Source organism: Anser cygnoides, chromosome 4, assembly GCF_040182565.1.
Source record: "Anser cygnoides isolate HZ-2024a breed goose chromosome 4, Taihu_goose_T2T_genome, whole genome shotgun sequence".
Classification (NCBI taxonomy): domain Eukaryota; kingdom Metazoa; phylum Chordata; class Aves; order Anseriformes; family Anatidae; genus Anser; species Anser cygnoides.
This window is the reverse complement of record NC_089876.1, coordinates 19,228,290-19,250,059: the sequence shown is the minus strand read 5'-3', so window position 1 is coordinate 19,250,059 and position 21,770 is coordinate 19,228,290. Positions and strand designations below refer to the sequence as shown.

At 37.4% G+C, this 21,770-nt stretch overlaps 1 protein-coding gene across 2 annotated transcripts; it reads right to left on the bottom strand.

Annotated features, from left to right (window-relative positions):
• Positions 1-676: 676 nt before the first annotated feature.
• On the bottom strand, positions 677-19,131 carry PI4K2B (phosphatidylinositol 4-kinase type 2 beta). Of its 2 annotated transcripts, none has more exons than XM_013180980.3 (10): positions 18,811-19,131; positions 16,170-16,327; positions 10,801-11,001; positions 10,135-10,266; positions 8,656-8,809; positions 7,601-7,668; positions 7,130-7,229; positions 5,759-5,892; positions 4,621-4,680; positions 677-2,355 (listed from the first exon to the last, which is right to left on the bottom strand). In XM_013180980.3, the coding sequence occupies exons 1-10, from the start codon at positions 19,034-19,036 to the stop codon at positions 2,182-2,184; spliced, it is 1,407 nt and encodes a 468-aa protein (XP_013036434.3). In that variant the 5' UTR covers positions 19,037-19,131; the 3' UTR covers positions 677-2,181. The 2 variants fall into 2 exon arrangements, with proteins under 2 accessions (XP_013036434.3, XP_013036430.2); XM_013180976.3 differs by lacking the exon at positions 18,811-19,131 and adding an exon at positions 17,171-17,213.
• Between the last annotated feature and the right edge of the window lie 2,639 nt (positions 19,132-21,770).

The window sequence follows — 21,770 nt, the reverse complement described above, 5'->3', positions numbered from 1 at the left end:
GAACTTCACTTGCTCCTTCCTTTTAATCGAGGTACCACAGCTTGGTGTGTTGTGTAAACAGGTTACACACAGCATCTGTTCAACACCTTCCACTAAGCAATATTAAAACTAGGTGTTAAAGAAGAGATGCTTCTGAGGAAGGATTTGTGGAAAGAACAGAGAAGAGATGAGTTTTGATTTTTTATTAAAAACAAAAAAACAAACAAAAAACAACACCTGCCTAGGCAAGGTGATCCTAGGAACCTAGCATTGCCCAAAGCCCCGAACCAAAATGCAGCTTTGCAGCTGCATGTTCAGTTTCTCCCACTATACCACCAATGAAGCCTTTAAAGGTCTAGAGAGCACGTACGAGTGTTCTGGTCACCAAGTCATAATAATTCAGTTACTACGAAAAAGCCATAAAATAGTACAGCGAGGCACGAGGAAACGTTTCTGTGCAGCACAGACTGCAAAGCATGCTAAACAAGGGCCAGGGCCATTAAACTTACCTTGCAGTGCCACTTCAGCTACATCACCTCAGTAGATACAATTTAGCGAACACTTCCACCCTGTGACAGCTACATATTTGGTACCACAAAGTTGTATGAATCATAGAAAAAAAAAAAGGTTGAAACAAAATTAAATTAACGACTGTTTTTTTTTGCAGGACAGAGGCAACATTGGAGCCAAAAACCTGTGCATTTTCAACTATGACATTTATTTTCTTCAGTAGGAGGTCTGGTACATAAATACCTTCTTTAAATTTTAATAAACTGTTCGGATAAAAACAAATCATGGAAAGTTTATAAAGGTGGTCATTTCAGTCTCATTTTGAACTCCACCGCACAGTAAGTTTTACATTTAAGGCTTAAACAATTCAGTTAATCATGTGAATTGCTAACATGCTACATTAATATTTACATCCACTCAAAATTATATAAAATACAAGCATTTTATTATTTGAGTTCAACAGTATTGCTTAGAATTACAAAATACAGCAATGTCTGAAATACTGAAGGTTTCATAAAAGCAGCAATTTTCTCCCATTCCCAGTCTTCACTGTCCAGAAAATTACCAAAATATTTATCATGTAACATAAGCCATGGATCTAGAAGCATGACCATCACGTCTTAAGACACAACTTAAACATAAATGAAAATTGGCAAATAAGCATGACATTGCTAAGAGTCCAATTATAAGTCTCTGTGCTCTATGTATTACAGTATTTTTTTTTCCAGTCAAAAAATAATAGTGTGTTTGAATAGAAATTCAGAAGGCAGACAGGCTTTGAGATGAATAGTGCTTCTGTCATTAACAGTGAAGAACCACTTTGGTGACTGATGAACACATTTATATTCATATTGAGAATCCAACCTGTAACATTGTGCAATTCTTCATAGATTCATCACAACAAAAATCTCACATTTTCCATACGTGTAATTAAATACACGAGTTCTAAAAGCTACAGGTGAAGCTTCACCCTTTGAAATGTACACTCAGTTCATTTTGTCACAGTAGAAACTGTGTGTACTTACTGGGGATGAATTTTGCTATAATTCAACTGAAAACTATTTAACCATTTTTGGTCCCCATGTGCAAAAAAAAAAATCTACATGAAGCATATTTTCCCTTCTCCCTTTCTTTCACTTGTGTCTCCATAGCAGGTTTTTTATTATTATTATTTTCTTAAGTGCATGACTTTTTTCAAGTAACTAGCCTATGAAAAATCTATAAACAGCTTAAAACATCAGGAAGAAATTCCAAGGAAAAGCATTTTCACAAAGATAGCATTCTGCACTTATTTTTTTTTTTAAAGAGCATATAAAAAGAAATTGATAGGGTATAGGTTCTCACATTTATACTAAACAAAAAGAATTCCTGTTGTATTCAAAAGTAGTTTCTCAGCATATGCAAACTATGCATCTTCCCTTTAGTATTATTCAGAATACATTAAATTAGCCTATAAAAATACAGTATGGACAAGTTCTTCTCATTCCCTGACATATGAATTCACAATTTTGACACAAAAATTGTAAACTTATTACATTCAAAATACATTTCTTAAGTCTTTTAGAATTTAAGTACTGAGGTGTCGGCAGTCGGAGCTCTTGGTATACAGCAGAAGTACATTATTGCAGAGCCTTTACACAGAAGTAGCTTACCACAGTTAGAGAAGTTTACTCTTCCCATATATTTCTGTTGCTACCAGGAGGAAAAGAAAGGCTTCCTGCTATGAAAGGTCTGTGTGAATGTGTTACTCAGATGAACAATTCGGCCCTGACTTCCAGTGCTACTTCGCTCCACAATCACACGTGGCATCTGAACAAGCTGAATGGGACTTTTTCCATCCTTTAATGCCTGAGTAAGGTTTAGTATCTAAAAGAGTAAAAGCAGGTAAGGTGAGGGCACACAAGTTAATCTGTGGCTAACAGGCTTATAGGTTTAGCTGTCACTCGTTTTATTCAATAACACAGTCTTCTACAGAATTGATTTATCAATTCCAAGTAGAAATACCTTATTTGGTAACATTATAACATCCAACTGCTATTTGACTATCTTACTCTTTTATTATGTTAATCCTCTTCCAATTTTTAAAAAGGAAGATAGACAGATCTATAAGTAAATTATTACTTCCAAAACTTCAGTGCTCACTACCTACCCTGATAATTTGCTCCATGTTCAATAGTATCCTTACTGTAAACTACAGCAAGCATTCAAATTCAGTTTTGCTGACATACTTGCATTAGCTGTAATCTCAACCCCCTTTTTTCCCCTCTGGCACAATGTCTCTTCCCTTGTGCAACTCACTGACCTTCTGTTCATTCCACACTTCCATGGCTGAAGAAATTCCTTAGCATGGCTTAATGCAAATCGGCTCTTCTAGAAACTCCTCTTTTCACTTACATTTCCTAAGTCCTAAGGCAATCCTCTGTAGGTCTGCATTACTTGGTTGCATAATTGCTATATTCTTGAAAATTGTTTAAGTTGGGTTTGAAACTCTTCCCAGAATTTTTCCCCTGCTTCACAACAACATGCTTCTAACTACTTTCAGTTCCTCAGATTTAAAGTTGCCTGAAGCCTAACGTACAAAATACATTGCCCTTTATCATTCTTACACTTAGGTTCTTCTTTTTTTAACAACGTATTTTAACAGGTATTTTGGCTATCACTCCAAACAGCATGAACTAAAGATTACTATCTTCTTTCATAATCAATGTAGTTATCCATTTTAACTATAAACTTACTTGAAACATACTTTTTTTTTTTTTTTTTTTTTACACCAAAAGCAAGTCTAAATATCATTGCTAGAAGGCATCATTTGTAGTGACATATTCTTGCAAAGGTAGAAAAGTTTTTTTTAAAATTCTCTGCTGAAATCCCCCTCAAGAAAAACGTTGGAAGAAAGGGTCCAGATTCAGCCTTTTTAGGGGGAAATTAGTTTAGACATCCTTAGCTAGATCTCTCACAATTATAGAAATTAGCTTTTTTCCCTGTAGCTTTTTCTTAAAGAACAGATTCCCTGTAGCCAATCGACTCATCACAAAAAGCCACTTAACCCAGTTTAAGATGGATGAATACTTCAGCGTACTTCCAGCAACTGCACAAACTTCTCCAAATAATTATTTCAAAAATAACTATTAATAATTAAATGGAATAAGGTTTGTTGGCTTTTAGCCAACACACAAAACTAATGTTAACCGAGAGTATGTTTGACTAAGAACAGTAGTCTTGTGCAAGGCACTTCCTGATACAGGAAAAAAAGTCAGATTAAGCCACTCCTGGAGTTGTGAATGTCTGGCTTTAAAGTACCCATGCTGAATTTAAGAATACAGGAGTCACTCTCAGTAAATTCAGGGCTAAAAGGACTATTAATTCATCCAATTGTTTTCACAAATCACTGGTTTATGCCTAGCTTACTCCAGAATGAATTGAATTAAAGTTTTAGCTAAAGCTTGTTTTCTAGCACATCACACCAATTTTAAAGCAGCAAGGAGATGAAGAAAACCTTTTCCTCCCTTGCTTCAGTGTTCTTAAAAAAAGGCTTAGTTGTCACCAAATTTCTAATCTGGAAATACCTGAGTTACTTTGCTAATCACTGGTTCTGACATCTGCTAGGATGAAGAAATTCTATTACCTCATTTCTTCCTTGTAAAACTTTAATGAAGTTAATCCTCCAAAATTAAGTCATATTTAGTAACATACCTATATTTCCCACCATTTTTTTCCATCCAAATTCATGACTATTCTTTGATGGATTGTTTTTTAACTAAGCATATACAGGTATGTACATCTCTAAGCATATACAGTCTATACAGCATATACGTCTAAGCATATACAGGTATGTACATCTCCATTCCCTGCCCCCCCCCCCCCCCCCCCCCCCCCCCGAAAAAAAAACACACCAAACCTCCAACTACATTTTAGAAAATATTTTATAAAAGAAAAGAAACAGTATGTGCTGTTGTCTTGAGTATATGCCAATAAGAACAACCTCTAGAAAGAAATTTAGTCTAAGATGAAAAGACCTTCAAGTGTCTTTCAAATGTATAGGAGTTTGTGTCCCCCTACCCCCGAGATACAAAAATTAACATCTGAGAAGTGATGACAAATTATATATATATTTTTGAAATGCAGTCTTACCTGCCCCCTCATAACAGACATTTGGTTTTCAAAAGTAGCCTTGTCAAATCCTTTATCAGTCTTTATTAAAAACAAAAAAAAAACAGTTACTATAGGAAATGACCTATTTGTTTTCAGCTATGTGTTTGGCATGCAAATTAATCAAGTTCATCTTATGCACGGTCATATTTGCCAACACAACAAATTTCAGAAGAGTCCACTTATTGCAGAAAATTTGCATATATGAAAACAAATGATTTATCATATCATAAAAGTAGAATATATCAATAAATACCACTTAAGCCGGCCTACCTACGCATTAAACGCCAGTGCTAAACTACTTGGACCCACACCTTTACTCTGCAAATGGAATACCTCTTCCTCCTCCAGTTTTATTAAATCCTTCAAATTCTACTGGGTTTAACAGAAAACCCAGAGTCACTTTGAATGCAGCTGAGTCAGATGGAAATATTAGTGGCAGCATTTCAGGATCTAGCTTTGAAGTTACTGCTGCATTTTCATTAAGTTTGAAATCACATATTTTTTTTTCCACCCCGTTCAAGTGGAATAATCTAAATGATCATGAGATACATTAGTGAATTTTACAAGTTCTCTACCAAAACACATAATTGTTTATGGAATGTTTCAGACAAGGAGATTCCATTACACGTCAATGTTGTAGCACAGTTTCAGTATCTTTAAAATAAATTTGACAAAGTTTTCACTTGAAACCTTATTTAAAATAACAATGGTCAAGATTTCAGTATCAGCTTTACACAATAAAAGTACGTAAAATTAAGCATATAAAAGGTATACAGGTACTGTAAGTTATATTAAATGTAAGATTTCTTGGGCTAATACAGTTAAAGTGTATACACACTATAGAGGTATGTTAAATGGAATCCTTACAGATATTTGAGATATAAAAATTAACTAGCCTTAATTATGTGATACTTAAATATATAAAAATTAATTATGTGTTCAGATGGGCTGATTAGTCACAACGGTGATGGTTTCCTCTAATGATATAAACCCATGCCAGTGTTAAAGCTGCTTCATGGCATACACAAGTTAAAATCATAAAAAGAAAAAACAGCTAATAATTGCAATGGAACAGTTAGGTTCTTCAGTAATGTCAAATTCACGGTAACCTGCTCACCTTAAATAGTTCATGAAGATCTTCACAAAGATCCTGTACAAAGTTCATATCAGAGATGCGAGGAAGAACTAAGTCTCTGGTCTCCTGAGAGAAGGGAACTTGTGCTTGAGGAAGCCAAGCCCAGTGAAAGGGATCTAAATGTAGGTAAAACACATTTTCAGATTAACAACAGGCAAAAATTAAATTTTTAAATGCTTACCACTGCTGTGTTCCCTCTTGAAAGTTCTCAGTAACACACACTTTTTCACAGCATTGCCTGTTACCCCACATACCTCATCTGGCTGCAACTACAAAAGCAACTACTTAGCTTTTTTCCAAACAATGAAAACATATTTAAGTATTTAGTTTAAGCAATAACTAAATACTGTAAACAGAAGTAGAGGCTTTCTCCTTGTGCAGTAATGCAGTTTCCTCTGGAATAAAATAATGGCTACAATCAGAAATCTTTCAGATGTTCAGTTTATACTGAAGAACAAAGAAGTACCTATTTTTAACAGTCTTTTGTTTCTATTAAGATGCCTTCTTCTAAGTACACTGAGAAAAATATTCTGAATTTTTCATGTAGCTGCTATTAATCAGCTTCTTCAAGAGAAGGCAAGCATTGCCATGTTTCCTACCACCTTTAAGGGAAGGAGGCATTGCCATGTCCGCAGAATTGACTGTAGCAGAGAGATACCTTGGGACAGCAGCTATTGAGTATCAAGATGTCTAGGACTACGCAGAGCTGTGAGTGGGGTAATTAGCTAGCCTTTTACCCACAAAACTAGCCCACACTTAAGTCATAATTACCTGTTTGGCTAATAGTTCAGACAAATAATTGTAAGCACCGCCAGGCACTTCCCTCTAAACTCTAAGTAGTCAGAGATGTTTTCAGATGCAATCTAGATTTATTGGAAATATCAATATCCGATCTGCTTGGACATAGTATTAACTGGAGATTACTAAGCTAAAGCTGAAGAGGAGTAAAAATAACATGCAGATTGTCTGCTTATTCACTTAAAACAATACCCTTAAAATACTTTTGAAATAGAAAATTTGCCATTAGAGAGACAAGTTGTATATCCTTACACTCGAGTCATTTTATATGACATTAAGAGAAAAATGTGAGAAACACTGGTATTTTTTCAGTTCCACTACCAGTTTACACAGTTTTAAGGGTTAACAAAAACACACATTAACAAGGATGAAACTGCATATGCCACTGCAGAAATACAATTCATTGCTAACTTTCTGAAGTAAAGTATGCTATTATTTAAAGATTCGATATATAACTACAGTGATGGGTTATAATAGTAAAAAACTATGAAACCAGACTGCAAATACTTATTTAGAAGTTACTTCCCCCAAATTATTGAAGAATGCAACACTTACACGCCCTCCACTCATCAGGATGCTTAAAAGGAAAAGCTAATCCATTGTCAATTGCAGCAATTTTAATAGTAGATTCTTCAGCTACAGTCCACTGGATATCCTAGGGAAGGAATATTTCAAAGGGATGCTTATGTGCTTACAAAAATAGTGATATACATTAAAATACAAGTACAAGATAAGCAGCACAGGAATAGCTGTAGAAATGTAGAAATGTAAAATGTACTTAAGAAACAGCAGACAGTTTTATTACTAATAGTCCAAACTAGTAAAGAAAAAAAGCACAAAAATAACTTCCAGCAGTGCTCTCTCTATTCAGGCTAGTCTAATCCAAATAGCTTTTCCACTCACTTTGCCTAGAATAATTTGCAGTATCAGATTTCTTAAGACTATGTACCAGGATTAAAGCCATTTACTTAATCCCAGGCAAGAACAAGATACAGAACAGTTCAGTGTTTCAGAATATTTTCTTACCTTATCTGACAGATCAGGCCCATCATCTTGTTTTTCGTACCTGACTAACCAGTTATCATTACCTCTGTCTTTAAACAAGAAAATGCATGTCACAACATGTCATTTACAAAGTAATGAGCATCTAAAATTGTATAGAAAGACTAATATTGTAAACTGAGGATTTACCAAAGGAGTCAGGCAAAACTGTTCACACACAACCCCTCCCCCCCAAATCAACACGTTTTACCTTTAATAAAACCTTTGAGGTAATTGATTTGCTGGAATGACTGAAAATTTACCAATCATTCTTAACTATATATTACTTCTTTAGGTTCCCTAACTGGATGAATATACTGTAGAACATCAATAAAGAAATATCCTCGGATGCTGGCATGCCTGAAGAACACTAAAGATGCACAGCTCAGATGAAGCAACAAAGGAAACATTTCGATAAAACTGCCTTTGCATCTTAGAGGAAAAATAAATCACCTACAAAGTCAAAAGAAGAATCTCAGCCTCTGAGTGAAAGAAACACGAACCCAGGAGTACAGATACGCATCGCAGTTGTACTTCAGTGCCTGGTCACAATGAATACAAAGCATTTTGCACTGATGTGAAAGTGTGCTGTTAATGGTATCCAGCTTAGCATAAAAGGGATGGTAGTTGTGGCTTCTCTTATCCTTCCTGAACCCCCATCATCCCTTACCCTAATTTGGGGAAACAAGTTAATAGCCAACTGACACAACTGAAGTGAAATGAAAGAAGTATTTGTTTTTGAACTCTTAAATTAAATAAAAACATTGTTTGGATATAGTCATTCTAATATTTAATGTTGATCCAACAAAAGGTTGCTGTTGATCCAACACAAAGTTGTTTGGATTTTGTCATATTCTAACATGTAATGTTTGCATCTCAAGTTTTGTGGTTTTTAAGAAGTTTTAAATGCAGCATTCTGGCCTTCACTTGCAAGACAAACATTTGAAATGCATTAACGCCTTCATTGATAGCTTTCAGTCAGCATTATTTACAATTTCTGTATCAAGAGAATAGGGACATACTGCAGGACACTATGATACCTGTATTTCTGATGACATAATCTAAGATAACCAGTCTTTCAAACTGTGACTGGAATTCTTTCCGTGTGTTTTCAGGTAAAGGATCAGTTTCAAACTTCCTGAGCCAGTAGTCAGCTTCCTTATATCCTTCAACAAACAGCTGGAAGGAGCCAACCTGAAACATTAAAAAACTGTATATGGAAAACACTCCCACATAGGTCCATTTAAATAATTTTATCTTTAACAGAAAAATTGATGATATCCTTTCAAAGTACAGAACACTGGAAATATTACACCACCTAGCAGGAGTGATATACATATAAAAAAAAGATTAAGTGTTTTCTTTTTCACTCCTAAATTCTTAAAAAAAAAAAATCAAAAAAATCTATCATTAGGATTTTTTTTGTTTGGTTTGTTTCTTAATGTGTTTAAGTACTCAATGAGTTTACCAGGAACAAAGCATAGCCAGACAAACCAACATAAATGAATGTCTGGTATTACGAGTAATATTTCAAGTAAAGAGGAAGAAATACAATCTATTCTTTTTCATTGGGAACAGTTGGTTCACCAGTTCATAGGAAACTCACCAAAATCTACAGCAGAAAAATCTTCCTCTCTGAAAAGCTTGTATGTTCATTGATGAGACCAGCAGCTTTGGTTACTTTTTTTTTTTTCAAGACAGATACTTTTTGCATGAAATACTTTTCCCAAGAGTCCAAGGAATAAAACTACAGACTGAATAGACTCCATATGTGTGGGCAACAGCAAAGATGCTCAAGATTAAAATTGAAAAGAGGGATTATATTTGAGACATAAAATGCAGATAGATGCACGCATGCTGAGATGTGGATGAATATACAGTGTGTCGAGTAACCATGCTGATACCAGCTTGCATAACATGTGTCACATGAACCAAAATTGCTTGAAATGACAAGTACCAGAGCTGTACATAATCTGTGTTTTTAAAGATTAGGAGTAGACACTGTGGTGAGGTTCTGGGGATACAAGAAAGATGAGAGGTTTTTGTCAGTGAAGTAATGTACACAAGAAGGAAGGTAGGATGAACGTAACAATAGGATACCTGAAAGAAGAAAAACAAATAGAAGGGAGAGAAAGATTTAGGAAATATGAAAGAATTAGATAAATACCAATGGGAGAAACAATTATGCAATATAAAAAAAGACACTGAAGGGAATGTCACTAAACAGTCAAGAAAAGCACAAAGAGGGAGGTACAATATTTTAATGTGCTTTTCTCCTCCAACAGAAAAGCTAGCCTGCAAACTGATATAAAAACAGTTAGATCATAAATATAGTCTAAGAGAAGAAATGCTGTAAGAGTGGTCAGATTTTGCCTAGTAACAGTTATATCAACCATCAATCATTCAGAAATAATTTTTAAATAGGCAACAAGCTTTTTCTTCTACTGTTGACGGTTTTTTTATTATTCAAGGTTTTGTATGAGTAAGGAAAAACACAGATCACTTATCTTTAATCTTACCTTAGGAGGTAGTCCAATTCGATTAAATTTTTTACCAACTTTTGGCACTTTCTCTAAAGCGTATTTTTTTCCTCTTGACTTTGCACGATCTATTGCACTGTAATTAAAGGTCTCACTGACAAGCCAGACAACCTTAAAATATGAAAACATAGCCATTACAAATGTTAAAAACACAGCACAGTTCTTTATTTTATTTACAGATTAACAGAAAATTTTATGCTCAGTTGCAAAGAAAGCAAAAAGGAGCATCAGGCATTTCCAACAGGCAAGTTTTATAGGAAAAGGTGAATATTTGTGATTTTACATATCCCAAACAGAAATGTGATGAAATACGTTTAAATTTGAATCTTTATATGCTGCTATTTGCAATCCTGATGCTTCACACCAAATTACAAAGCACAAAAATAGCAGAAAATACTAAAAGCTAAAGTAGCTCAAAAAAAAAAAAAAAAGAAAGAATTAAGCTCTCAGACTTACCCTGTAAAACAAAAAATATACAGTCACTGTTTCTACACTAAACCACTGTGCACTAGGACTTGCAATAGTCTGTAATTGACTCAGGACTAATGCATGATACACAAAGATGTCTTCACAACCACAGTCCAGAGACCGACACATCTGTGACTGTATATTTGCATTCAATAATTTATATATTTGAACTTTTACCTTAGTTTTGGGTACAACTCCTAGCCCCAGCTTGTCATCTACAAGATAGGCACCAGCTTCAGAGAGATATCCCTGATTTGGAACGAGGCAGCCTCTGCCAAAGCAGCAAGGACAACAAATCTTGTGAAAATATTTGGTCCATTTTGGATTTAGATGTCCATAAGGCTCTTCAGATTTTGGTTTGAATACTCCAATAGTTTTCTAGGATAAATAATATAAAATTAAACTATGAATGCTTTAAGTTGCAAAATATTAACCAATACTTTCAGTTAAAAAGTTTTCAAAATAATTTTAAATACTAACCATTGCATTTTACAATTGCTCTTTTTAGATAACATCATAAAACTAGATCTAACAAAAGATATATAAAAAGATAATAATATAGATCTAATAATAAAAAGATAATAATAATAGATCTAATAAAAGATATATCAAATAGATGCATCACTGAACGCTTTTCTAGAAGTAGCACAAATTCAAATTAAACTCTTCATAACAGAAAATCAAAACCAGCTAACATTTACTAGTTTTACAAAATTAAAAAGGACTGCATTTTAAAATAGAAAAGAGCTTTTAAAAGTAGCTTCAAAAAGCAGTTTCAGCTTGATTGATTGATTAGATATTCCAGATTTATTAGATATTTGAGACAGAGACAAAATGGCTCCAGGAAAGCAACAAATATACAGAATGCAAATAATCAAGTGTTACATTTTATATTTTGTATTCATTTTATTTATTGCTTTTAGTTAGAATAGATCAAAATAAAAAACTGCACTTTGCAATTCCGAAGAGTGGTGTAATTTACTACTGCCGTAGATTCCTTGACTCGAAGCTGACAATTCATACTGTCAGCCACTATTTTCATTGGAGACATTGAGCCAAAGCTTAAAATTACTCAAAGTACTGTGTTCAATTTTGGACATTATGCTTCAAGAAATCCGTGAACTAACTGGAGAAAATTGAAGAAAACAATCAGCATAAGCAGAAAAATGTGAATAATGAAAGATTGTATGAACTGAGGTTGTTTAGTCTAAAGAACAGAAAATGGGACACAAAATGAACCATGCAACAGCTTGCTATAGAGAAACAAACAACACATTTACTGTTAATGAAACAAGAAATCATATGCTTAAAACCCAGCAGATAAAATACAAAGCAAAACTCTTTTGAACCAGACTGCAACAAACTTCTGGATTGTGCTGTCTCCAAAACAGGATGCCACTAAGAACATGTTAGCCATGCATTCATCACGAATCCAGTTAATGCCTGTGCTGTAAAGCAAGATTGTCTTAAAGAGATGATTTCTCAAGGTGCCTCCTACACATGATTCTATATTTGTTAACCTCAAACCGCAAGATTCTTATTACACTGAAATAGATAACCTTCCAATTACATGTGATAAACTCTAGCCTAATGGTCCTATCTAATAAATATTGAAAACAACCATTTAAAATATTTTCACATATTAATTTTTCTGAATCTTTACCAAAAAAAAGTGACTCTCTAAATAAACCAAACATTGACGGTAGCCATACCACAGTTTTCGTAGCTGTTTAACACTACAAGTCATAAATAAATTTGCTGGCTGTCAGAAACTAGCATCCTTCTCCATGAACTGCCAGTTCTGCTAGATTATGGAGATGAACTAGCTAGTTGTTCTGGACCTGCCTTTAATCCCGCTTTGGACAAAATTAGCTACAGGGAATTTGCTTCATTCCATTTGTAAACAGTACCCAAGCCACCAGACACTAGTACAGCACCTGTCCTGCCCATCCGGTTGGAGTCATCCCATCAACTACCAGAACAAAGAGTTACAAAATATCACTAGTTGCATTCATCCTATAAAATAAGCTTCCTATCAAGAGGAAACATAGTGACAAAAGTTCTCTTATGTTTTCAACATGCTGCTATCTGTGATTCGAAGAGTATCTTCAGAATTGCAAGCAAATTCTATGCAAGGGAACATTTACTATTCAATTTAGGCCTCCACAAAAGGCTTTTAAGTTTACAATAAGCATTCTCTGTGACATGACAGTCCGGGATGCAAACCTATGTTCTCTGCACATAATACATCAGTAATTGGCCTTTTTAAAAAGTCACAATGCTTTGGAAACTGAATGTACTTGGTATACGACTTTAGTCAAAACCCCAACGTTAGGTTTAGAATTGTTAAGAAGTTATTTAAGTATTCCTGTTGACTCACACGTACCTGCCTGCTCAAAACAAAGCTAGCAGCTTTCTGTTTCTCAGAGACGCAGTGGTGTACGTGGTAGTATATGCCAAGCCATTCATGATCTCCTTTCTGAGTCACTCTCTGGGTAACACTTCCCGCAAACTGAACGTTCTAAGAAGGAGCTTAGCTCGTTCCAGTACTCGCCTGGACCACGCTGTGCTGTAGCATCAAATCGAGATATGGTTTTCAAGTTTTCACTGAAATTTGAGCCATGATAAATTTTTCAGAGCCACTGATGTTGAGGACCGGAGTAAAACCAGACAGCTCAGTAAGCAGACAGCCCAGCAGGCCAGCCTTCATTGTGCAAGCCGAAACCAATTTCTAGACAGGCTCCATTGACATTACCAGTTAGCCAAGAGCTGGATGGTCAGAAACACCTTGCAGAAGAGTTTGTGTTTGCAGCAGACGATCTCTTTTTCTTTCCTGGTTACACAGTGAGCAATGAATGCAGAAATATTCATCATTTCAGCAAGAGTGCTGCTCAAGTACTGAACTGCTGCTTATCAGTATAGAACTATGCCAATAAAATACACAAAGGTGATAATTTTAATTAGACAATTTTAGTTTTGTATTTCTGGAAGAATCAAATCAGTAAGATGACCTAGTGGCAACGTCTTAGCTCTAAGCTGGTATTAGCGTGGGTAAACAGTGCAGAAGCTGACCAGTAAGAAGGCTGAGTGCATCTTTTAATAAGCTCTTTCCCACATAACGAGAAGATTACTCAAGAAGAGTAGGAGAAAGCAAGTCACAAAACTGGTCTGAAGTAGGATGATGCAACACTCCGTCAAACAGGACATGAAATCCATTCTACAAATGGGAGTCAGAGTACTGGCAAAATTATATTTTTTAATCAGACCTTTAATAAGGATAACAAATTTAGGTAAGGTCTAAGCGCGAAGAACAAAAGCAAAATTCAAAGTAAGCTAGGAATTCAGTATTATTCTCAGTCATGGTAGTAAATACTTTCATATTTTGCAATGAAATCTTTCTGGCCTCCACTAAAAAAAAAAAAAAATCACCAAATTTTTAGTTTAAGTCTTCACTTCTCCTAGACACATTCAAAACAATGACCTGCATGAAGTGGGGAGAGGTGAGCAAGTCACTCCCGGGAACAAAACCAACACCCCACTGCAAAACAGAAATAAAACCAACAGAATCACCACATAAGAAACATAGAAACAAGGTGCTCCATCCATAATACTATGGTTACAAAAACGATGCTTACGTTCTCATTAGCTCCTGGACACTGTGAGCCTCAAGCATCTCCTCAAAGATATTTACACACATGGAGATACACAACAAGAATGACTTTTCTAGCCCTATTGGCCCTAACTTTCAAAGAATAAGACACTTTGATTGCACAGCATTAAGAAAACTCCACTTAAGCAGATTGAAAACATTTTTAGCATAACACTGTAGAAGCAAGTTAAGCAATAAATTCTTTAAAAGTATTAGACAAGTATCTGCTTCCTTACTTGATTAATATACACCAGGAAAAAATTCTAAAATGTAATCTTAATTTAAAAATCTCTTCAAAAATAGTATACTACTTGAAAATGCATATTTTAAATATACAAGCTGAAAACTGACAAAGAACTAAACTAATGAAGTAAAGAAGGGACTTGAAGTTAAAAAAACTAATGAAACTGAACAAGCTTTCATAAAAACAGCATTCTAGGCATAAGCAAGAATCCCATAAACTGATTAGAGAAAAAAACATTTTATTCTTCCACTTTCAGAAAGAGAGACCTCCTCCTTCCCAACCTACTTAGAGTCTCCTCCAGTAGGATGAGAGGGCTCACTGCTAACAAATGTTCCTGGAACACAAGAGTCTGAACTATAACATGCAGTTCTTGGATCTTCTAGAGGTAGTTCTACCACTGTACATTAGCAATAAATTTAGAATGAGAACACAACATAAGTTATTCACATATTTATTTGAATTAAGTCAGGCAATCACTGACTCAAAAGCGTAAATGCCATCATCGGAAATCTGGCATTAAAACAAGCTGGACATCTATGAAAAGTAAGTGGCAGAACAGGAATATATTCTGTACTGACCAACAATACGAATAAAAACTAAAACAAAAATAAAGATAATCCCTAAACAAATGGGAAATGACCTTTCTGGAGATGCAGGAAGTGATCTCGAAGGCGTTCTGAAAACCTAGGCACTTGAAGTGTTACAGCTTCCATGTCCACCTCGACTAGGATCTCAGAATTAACAAACATCTACATCTACCTAAAACCAAAGATTGTTGATGGAACTTAAAATAAAATTGGATAAAACAAATCAAAGGTATAGGGAACGGTCTTTTTGGTAGTTGCTGAAAATGTTTTGGAGTCCTCCACTCTTTAGAACAGGTCCGTAAGCAAAGTATTTCTGATTTAAAGAAAACAGTGTGAAAGTAAGTCTGAAGTGTGAAGAAGTATGTCATCTTATTAAAGAATTCTACCCAAATGTTACTTTTCAATCAATCTGTTCAGGTAACTAACTTCTTTGTCACCTCTTTGATGGTACCATACCTATTTCAGGTACCATTTAGTACTAAGGGAAAGAAAGGGAAACAAAAACTACCAAGTTAAGATTTAGCAGACAAGTATAAGTAAAAAGGCAGATTTGGTTGTATCACTCATCTTGCCAGTCTACCAATTATATAGGAGCAAAGAAACAAAACCATCTTAAATATAAGACAATCTACAAAGAAGAGATAAAAACATAGAAGGCTTGCTAAAGAACTCTAAACAGCACCCAGATTAGAAGCTCGGTTGTTTCAAAACAAAATCCATAGAAGTATACAGAGAACAAAATGTTAGATTCTGCACCAAAAAAAAAAAATCCCTGAATTGTTTTCAGAGGTTAAAGAGACCCTTTTATTTCCTCCATATTTCTCTGGTGCAGATCATCCAAATCATGATAAAACTGCAACAGAGAAACAACAGTTATTTACATTTCTAACATCTTGCAGCATAAGTGAAGTCCAAATATTTACTTGTGTTGACTTTTCCAACATAGATTTTGGCATACCATAAAGTACTAAGGAACTTAGGTAAAAGGCTTTCAATTCAAAAGGAATTTATAAGTTTCATTTTAAATTAAGTGTTAGAGTCTCTGAATTTGAAATATTTTGCTCACCCCTTTTGGGTCCTTAGCGAAGTAGCTCCCACTGGATCCTTGAGAGATTCTTTCTGGGAAAACTCCACACTCTATAGCTTGCTCTGCTCTCAGAATGATTTCTGCAAATTCTGGATCATCTAAAAACGTATTCATATCAACAGCGTGTCCTGTATGCCCTGAAAAATAAGGAAATAAGCAATTTTAAGTGCAATTTGTACTAAGAATGAATAACAACGTAAGTAAACACACAGAAGAACTAATAGCTTTCCCTGCTAATGCTTTGTCAATAGCAGACTGAAAAATCCAGCCCATTAAATCAGTGCAAGCTTGCCCACTGATTTACCCACATCTAATAAACCTCAGCCAGATCTACAACACTTTTACAACATTTGAGACTACCCTTGCAAAGTGTTTATACTTTCCAATGATTTTTTAAAAATTTATTTACATAATGAAGCCTAAAAAAAAAAAACAAAAATCAAAAATACCCATAAAAGATACATGAATGCACTAAAGATTTACATATCACTTTTATTAAGATTCCTGTTCCTCTGTAGAAAAAGCTAACAAAGTAAACTTGTCCATTAACCACTACTAGGATGGTATCACATCATTCAGCTCTCAGCTTGGCTAGCACGTTCACTAACTGCTCCTAAGACACAACAATGCTATTCACAAAGCAGTATGCTACACGTAGAGCTGACAAGTGGCATCCACATCCCAATCGCGCATGGCATGCCAGCACCATTCCAGCATTAAAGCACCACCACTTGTAGAACTTCTTCGCACACTGACGAAAAGATCAGCTCTATGTAGATAAGGGACATTTAGAAAATTAACTAGAAAAGCAGTTGGCAGGCGTTAATACTTGTGTTACTCTTAAAACTTTTTGCAATTTTTTTGTGTGCAAGTTTTTAAACTGAAGATTTCTGCAACATATCTTTAGGCTAGCTTTCTCAGAGGTCAGTTTTTAATTCCTTGACATTAACCCCAGAACCTGTAACCATAAGAATCCTTACTGTCTCGGGGAATATATTCTTCAGTCATGTGTCTTCTTAAATGAAATATAGCTGCAGGAAGAATGTATTAAATTAAAAATAAAAAAAAATATATTATGCTGTATGCTCAAGAAAAAATATTTGAAACACAGGATTTGTTTGTGTTGCTACTGTGCTACTAGAAAGCCATCACTACGGCGACGGGGGCGTACAAAAACATATGGCTGAAAAGAAGGACGTTGGCAGTTTTAAGAAGTTTCCTTTCAGTTTACCAATAGTCCCCAAGTGAAAATATGCCACTTTACTCAGAACCGGTGTCTGTTGAAAGTGGAAGAGTCTTCCAAGTTGGTTTCCTTCTTCAAGGATTAAAATAATCAAATTTTCCACTGTGAAAACATGTAACATTCACTTCTTGTTTCTAGTACAGTCTCTGAACTTAAAGTTGTTGAGTGTTCAAGGTTCTTCTTGCAACAGCTGTGAAAATGACTCTTTCGAGTAAACCCCCATCCGGGAGACCAGGGCTCACCCCCACAGTCTAACTGTCCATCTAACTGTTCTCAAGTTAGTTCACACGAGGTCTGAGGCTGTGAAGCTGCTGTGTTTGAACGAAGAAGACATCCCAAGGACACCAGGGCTGTCACCCAAGTGTACACTTCAACCTGTTCTTCCATCAAGTTAGCAATGACATAAGCTAAACCAATATATTTTGTCAGTGTAGCATGACAATTCCTGTAACACTAAACTTCCTTTACACTCTCTTAACATTAGTAAGGGTTGTCCCTTCAACCAATTCCATCTCTTCCTATGCATGTTCTGACCATAATCGTATTACGAGACAGTCTCAGTGTTGTAATAATCATGCATAACACCTGGTGCATTTGTTCCACGTGACCCAGGCAACAGCAGGAAAGACTCCTGCACCTACAAGTGTCTGACAGACAGAGAAGGCGAGGACAGGGAAACGAGACTGAGAGAAAAGATGCTGCTCTGAGACTTTCTTACATGGTCTTGGGCAGATCCCAAGAGCTCTGCATTCACCATCCTTATTGCCCCAGCAGGGCAAGACACATGGCTCTCGTCTCCACTCTGAAGCGTTACGTAATATTTTTTTCTTTTTTTTTTCCTTATGTTTAAACACATTATGCTAGCAAAAACTCCCTATGGCTACCAAGGAAAAGTTACTAGCATAGTTTATTTTGCTCAGATTGGTGGGGAAGGGTTGGTTGGTTGTTTTTACAATGAACTACTCTTGCAAAAGAAACTTTCTTTTTAAACCTGTCTCTGGCAAGAAATCCTACTGTATGATTAGAACAACAAGTGCTAGTCAGTGCCACAAACCTTTCGTAGAAGAGCTAACCCCTAGGTGCACACCTGTTTGCAAAGCCATAGTGCAGCAGAAAGCTTGAAAGTCTGAGGAGAAGCAGCAAACAACGGTTGTGTAGGTTATCACCTGGCACAAATACTTAACACTGGCCACCAGCCGTGCTCATGCTTTCCAGTTTCATAACTGAGCCCGCGCGTTTCTGGGTTTTTACCCCCCCCGATTCCTCTCCCTCTTTGAGGTGGGATTCGGAGACACGGCAAGCAGAGAAATTCACGGAAGACAAACGTCGGAAGGGTGCCGGGGCCGCCCGCAGCCCCCGCTGGGTGCCGGCACGTACCTGCGGCGCGGCGGGGCTCCCTGCCCCAGGAGGGCCGCAGCAGGGGCTCCTCCTCGCCATCCCCCTCGGCGCCTTCCTCCTCCTCCTCCTCGTCGTCGTCCTCCTCCTCCCGCGGCTCCCCGCACAGCCTGACGGCCCCGCCGGGCGCTGCTCTGACTACCGCTGGCGGCCCGGCGTGAGGCGGCGGCTCGGCGAGGCGCAGCAGCGGCTCCTCGGGCTCCGCCATGAGGGGACGGGGACGGGGGAGGCGCCGCCGGGCTCAGGCCCCTCCGCCGCGCCCCATGGCGGCCTCGCCGCCACCGCCGGGCCCGCCGCCGCGCCGCGCATGCGCGCTGCCCGCCCCCGCCGCCCGAGGGGGCTGAGGGCGGCTGCGGGAGCCCCCTGGGGGCGCCTCAAGGCCCGGGGGTCGCGGGTGCTGTGGTGAAACAGTGCTCGGGAAACCGCGCGGGGACGGGGAGGGTCCCGCTGTAGGTTATCTGGAGGGGGGAGCTGCCCGCAGGGTGCTGGGGCAGCGGCAGGTGCTAGGGAAACGGCGCTGTGAGGCAGCGCGGGGTGTTGGGGTGCAGCGCTGCGCCGTGCTCCTCGAGGAAATCGCACCTGCCGGCCTCAAAACGCTGGTCACGCAACAAAACAGCCCTGAAACGTCTCCTTTAGCTCCAAATCCGAAGCTGGATTGGTTCCTGGACACCAATTCCCGCTCCCCAGCTCCTCTCCCACCTTACAAGATGTTCTGCACAGGCCACAGAGTGCAACTTCCAAAGGGAAGCGGAAAAGCAATGAGGGAAAACAACACCAGCGTATCATAATTGTTTGCACCTTCCCACAACCGTCCTGACACGCTCTAACTGGAAGAATTCAGTAAAGTATTCACTGAAGTGAAACCCATCAGACGGCATCAAACTGTGACCTGGATGCAGCCTCCTACATTTCCCTATACAAGGGCACTCCTCCTCAGCACAGCACTCAGAGGCATTAGTGAAATAAGACACAAAAACACATACTTGGAGTACCTTTACAGAACTGAGATTCTGGGCTGTACCAGGAGCGAGGCAGTTCTCAGCTAAAACAATTATGTGCATTTATTATTCATTATTCTCATAATTATTCATGCCATAATGATTCATTCTGTACATTACCTGGATCATGGAAAAAAAATTACTTTGCTCGGTTACTAACAAAATAAAGCCTCGCTGAAATACTTCACTTGTGTTTGTTTTGTCTCAGGTTACCTGTCAGCCAGTGGACTTTGGAACAAAGTTGGGATGTTTAGTTGTGTAATCATTAGTATCTGTAACATTTGTTAAAATCTGTTCACATTTACATTTCTGTTTCCATTCCTCTCTATTCAAAATGAACATATTCAGTCAATTGTGACTCCAAATGAATAGGCATTTTATGCCCAGTAAACAAGAATATGAAGTATACAACAACTGGATGCAATGTGCAGCGCAGAAAATTATCCTGCTTATTTTCTGCATGAAGCAAACAAAAAGGTCAGACTAAAATGAGAAACCTCTTAACATTTTGCTCAGCACATCACTACAGAAGAATGCGTCTTCCTTTAGCTACAGTAGTTGCAGTAGGTTTAGTTACAGTAGGGTGAGTTGTTAGCATTGTGTTAAACAGCTCACCCATGGGTTTCTAAAAGATTTAAGAATTATTTCTTTTGAATAAGGTAAACAAGAAATAACTCATCAGTTATTTCTTCTGCTGTAGGGATCCATCTACACATGCTAGTGTACGTGTACACACACTTAACGCTTACTTTTGATCTATTGTAATGAGAATTCTGTAACTTGCCCATGTTTTGATCTCAAGAAGCTTTTACATTGCCTCTGTCTTCAATGGTGCAGAGTTCAAATGTTACAACAGCTCATCATTCAACAAAATACACATCACCATAATAGTTATTAACAAACAATTAATTTTAAATCTGAGTAGCTAATACTCTCAATTAGCTACCTGGACTAAAATTACTAACAATTAGAGCATGCAAATAAGTTTGCTCATTTTCCTCATGCTGACACTTTTGCCTCTATCATTCTAGCCCACAGTCCGCCTTCTCATTTGTTTATAATATCAGTCTGAGCACCACGTCAAAACATTGGAACGGGACAAACAGAAAAAAAACCAACAGGGAATACATGCACAAAGGGCACTTTTTGCTTTAGGTGAGCGCCCCCTTGTGATCCTTTCAAATAAAGAACAAGCTGAATAGTTCTGTTTCTAAAATAACATCAATACAATGCCTCGTAACAGTCCAAACGCAGAATGACTATGGAGACTAAGAAGCAGGACAATTCAATTTGCAAAGCTCTTTTATGCTGAAAAGGGTAAGAAACTGTGTTAATCATAGTCTCAGCTGACAATTCAAACAGGCGTGTAAGATTACTCAGCCAAAACACCTGACAGATCCTAATCAGGGTAATTAAACATACAGAATCAAGACGGTGACTGTGTACTTTTCTCATGTTATTTAGCCACCTGAGCTTAAAAGTGTAAAACAGAAGAATCTGATAAGACTTCATCAACAAATTCAGTCGACCAGGCAGGTTAATATGAAGCCCTGGAACAAACACTCTTGTGTGTTTAATGCGCCCCTTCGTTTTTTTGCATGCTAGCCACTGGTTATTTCAGCACAGCAAAGGGCAACCTGCCAGCCCCCATGGAGTGACAAGTACAAGGGTGGGAAGGTTCCTGCCTGGTCAGGCTTTGCTGGCAATTCCTAGCAAAGATGCAAGGCCTGTCCCAGGTTTCCTACTGGCCTGTCTATTTTCCCAAATAACACAAAAAGGAAGAAAATGGGATCATTCCCAGCAGCACGTCTCCCTACCTATCACACAATTTTTGCTTTTTTTTTGCTGAACTGCCTGACTCGGGTAGGGCGGGCCTGAATTTGGCTGCATACACCACCTTGATTTACCACAGACAGCTCAACTTTGTTCGCAGAAACCTCCTGA

Bases quoted from the DNA above. Each gene is read 5' to 3' on its own strand.
- PI4K2B (XM_013180980.3), bottom strand. From the start codon at position 19,036: ATGGCGGAGCCCGAGGAGCCGCTGCTGCGCCTCGCCGAGCCGCCGCCT. The intron at 7,669-8,655 runs GTATCATAGTGT...TCTTGTTTAAAG, and splicing joins TTATGTCATCAGAAATACAG to ACAGAGGTAATGATAACTGG. The intron at 5,893-7,129 runs GTAAGTGTTGCA...ACCTACATTTAG, and splicing joins TCCTGATGAGTGGAGGGCGT to ATCCCTTTCACTGGGCTTGG.